Below are 3,320 nucleotides of genomic sequence, written 5' to 3'. Positions count from 1 at the left end.
CTTTAAATCGGGCGGGCGGGTCGTCTTTTACGGGTGCCCCATTAGCCCTTTCAGAGTTTCAAGTCTGCAATTTTCCACTTTTTTTTTTTTTTTTTTTGTTATAGTTTTTCGTATACATATACGTACGGAAATACAATCGAAACCGGACTTTAAACGGGGGATCCACGACAAAAAAGAACAAATTAAGGCACATCACTAAACTCAATTATAAGTAAACCTTTACCCACCCACCCGTTGAGTCGGGGCAACTGTCCGAGAGCAAGGAGCGCGTGAGTTGTCAGCGTCTCCCGCAAACCTCTTACGCCAAAATTCTAGAAGAGTCTTTTATCTCCTGATAAAACCCCTCTCTCCTAACTCGCTAGGGTTTTATCCTCTCCATTCTCCAAGCGTCCAAACTTCAAAACAAAAAAAGTCACTCATTTCCTCTTTATTTTATCCTAAAAAGGTATGAAGATACGCCCTTCACTTTTCTCCTTTTGAATCCTATGCTTTGTATCGCTGTGTTTGTGCAAAATTGGGAAGTAGTGTGGGATTTGGGTCTGTCAAATTCTGGCTTAATAGTCTGATTCTCAATTTTTTTGTTTTCTGGGTGGTGTTTAAGAGTAGACCCAGAAATGGCTACGGCTCAGCTGACAGCATCGTCGATCTCAGCTAGAAACTTGGCGTCGTTTCAGGGGCTTCGGCCTTTGGAGGCTGTGAAGTTTGGTGCTTCAGTGGGGCACTTGAGAGTAGGGGCTGGTCTCTCTCAGAGGTCGTTTAGTGGTCTGGTTGTCAAAGCCGCAACCGTGGTCACTCCCAAGGTAGTGTATTTAACTCACCCATTTCTGCTCCTTGTTGATTTGTGTTGTTTTTGCTTAGTTATGAGAGTGTTTTGTATTGGGTGGTTGATTCAAAGATTGTTGTTATGTGGTATGTGGGGTTTGCTTGTTGTGGATTAACGCACTGGTGTGTGGTTGGTTTGGGTTTTCTGGGATAGGTTTCCTTATAATTTCACGTCTGGGTATTGGTTTGAAATATGTGATTGAAGGGTTGAAGTTGATGCAATGTGATTTGTTACGTTTTTGTTTGATAAAATTAAAAAAACTGTATTAATCGAGTTTAGTTATCTTCAATTCTACCCGCAAATTTTAGAAAGATAAGTCCTTTTAGTGGATGCTATTTCCTAGGCTTGGTTAGGAGACCCTTGTTTTATGATCAACCTGTGACTGCGGTATATACACAGAGTTTATAACATTCATGCTATTTGTGGCTTATCTGATAATTGTAGTGTTCTGTTCTTATTTCTGTAGTACACTGCGATTAAGCCTTTGGGTGATAGAGTGTTGGTGAAGATCAAAACTGCAGAAGAAAAGACCGAGGGTGGAATCTTACTTCCAACATCTTCTCAAACAAAGCCTCAAGGAGGCGAGGTGGTTGCTGTTGGAGAGGGTAAGACATTTGGGAAGACCAAAGTGGACCTCAGTGTGAAGGTAACTTTTGCTTATGCTACATCTTTTTACCCCCCAATTCTTCATTGTGTAGTCCTTTCACCAATTGCTTCTACAGACTGGCTCCCAAGTTGTGTATTCCAAGTACGCTGGGACTGAGCTGGAGTTCAATGGCTCAAAGCATCTTATTCTGAAGGATGATGATATAGTCGGTATTCTTGAAACAGATGATGTCAAGGATCTCAAACCCCTGAATGATAGAGTTCTAATCAAGGTTTGTTTGTTACCCCTTTAATGTTTGTTACTCTCGCATGTATTTTCATCAAGTATATATTACTGAGTACAGCCAAGCATAATTCGCTTGTTCACACAAGTATATATCTGATACTTAGGGTGTTGTCTGTGAGCTGCCTTTAGTATGCTTTGGAAAAATAATCCTGGAAATGGGTGTAATTAGGCTTTCGCCCTTGGACTTAGTTTGCACAAGTAGGCAGCTGTGCTTGACATTTCCTGACTGTGATCTCGCATTACACTTTGGTTACTCTTCTGATTTGTCATGTGGGTCGCTCAGAAGGAAAAGGTAATCTTGGTATTTTACCTTATGTGTTTTAACTATGAGTGCAGGTTGCTGAGGCTGAGGAAAAGACTGCTGGAGGCTTGTTGCTGACAGAGGCAACCAAGGAGAAACCTTCCATTGGCACGGTGAGGGTTATATAGCATCTTCAGCTTTGTTTTTTAATCCCAGGCACTGACTGAATACTTGTAATAGGATTGTATTAAGTTGAGCTTTTGGTATGTATTTGGATGTGACAGGTGATTGCGGTTGGGCCTGGTCCTCTAGATGATGAAGGCAACACAAAACCGTTATCCATTACCCCTGGGAGCACAGTTATGTACTCAAAGTATGCTGGGAATGACTTTAAGGGCAAAGATGGTTCTGAGTTCATTGCTTTGAGGGCTTCAGATGTTATGGCTGTTCTTTCTTAGGTCTCTATTAATCATGTGCTTGACATGTACCCCGGAATTTTAATGCGAAAGTGCCTCAAGGCATTTGGATTTTGAATGTAAGCGCACTTGAGAGTATGTTGGTTTCAGTATTTTCTTTTCTTTGCATAGTCAATACAAGTTCATTGTAACATTGCAGGTTCATCTGGCAGTGAATGAATCCATCCTGCAAGGGAGTTTATGACCACGTTTTGTATTACATCCAATCAATTCCCCACCCAGTCAACATTGCTAATCTCATAATGTTAGAACTTCTGTTTAGAGGACTCTTTAAGCCCATTGAAGACATGATTTTTCTTAGTACAAAAACTATTGGAAAACCTAATGTATTGAACACAGATTTCAAACTTGAGGACTAGACCATCAGTGAGAAAAATTCACTGCCTGTGTGGGATAATTCAATTCGCCCAAGTGGTCACCTTTTCACATTCCAATCACGTTTCCTGCATGGTTCAACAGAAAGGCAAGCATTTTATAACTGGTGTATGATGAGGTGCAGGGTTGATGGTTGCGAGAGGATACCTACCTCGAGTATTCATGTATCTTCAAGTGCTTATTCCTCAACGTGGCATTCCTTATATGTTGCAGTGAAAATGACTGTTAATGTGAAATATTGAGATTAACCCTTCCAAATGCTACATGTAATTCCTTATTCTCCCCATTCGGTAGCAGGTGATTTTCATATTTTGTCAGCAGTCGAAGGCTAGCATGCAGCTTTTGCTGCTTGTGTAAATTCCTTTTAAAAAAAGAAAAAGCTAGAGAAAAAAAACTAACGATTTGTTGTTTGCTAGCTAAAATTGTTCTACGCTTTTATATCCTTTTTGTGTACTAGATTGTGCTCACTTTCTAATAAAACTAAATTACTTAGAAAGTGTGCAATAGTTTTTT

At 40.3% G+C, this 3,320-nt stretch overlaps 1 protein-coding gene across 3 annotated transcripts; it reads left to right on the top strand.

Moving 5' to 3' along the window:
- Positions 1 to 311: 311 nt before the first annotated feature.
- On the top strand, positions 312 to 2,619 carry LOC133857178 (20 kDa chaperonin, chloroplastic). 3 transcript variants are annotated; one of them, XR_009898316.1, is made up of 7 exons: positions 312 to 445; positions 607 to 800; positions 1,290 to 1,469; positions 1,546 to 1,701; positions 2,052 to 2,129; positions 2,241 to 2,491; positions 2,572 to 2,619. XR_009898316.1 is itself a non-coding variant. In XM_062292328.1 (6 exons), the coding sequence occupies exons 2-6, from the start codon at positions 615 to 617 to the stop codon at positions 2,412 to 2,414; spliced, it is 774 nt and encodes a 257-aa protein (XP_062148312.1). In that variant the 5' UTR covers positions 312 to 445; positions 607 to 614; the 3' UTR covers positions 2,415 to 2,619. The 3 variants fall into 3 exon arrangements, 2 of the variants coding, with proteins under 2 accessions (XP_062148312.1, XP_062148313.1); XM_062292328.1 differs by having other exon boundaries at positions 2,241 to 2,619; XM_062292329.1 differs by having other exon boundaries at positions 324 to 445; positions 602 to 800; positions 2,241 to 2,619.
- The last annotated feature ends 701 nt before the right edge of the window (positions 2,620 to 3,320 follow it).

This window comes from Alnus glutinosa, chromosome 14, assembly GCF_958979055.1.
Source record: "Alnus glutinosa chromosome 14, dhAlnGlut1.1, whole genome shotgun sequence".
In the NCBI taxonomy this organism is placed as follows: domain Eukaryota; kingdom Viridiplantae; phylum Streptophyta; class Magnoliopsida; order Fagales; family Betulaceae; genus Alnus; species Alnus glutinosa.
Note: the sequence above shows the minus strand (reverse complement) of the source record. Positions and strands in the feature narration are given on the sequence as shown.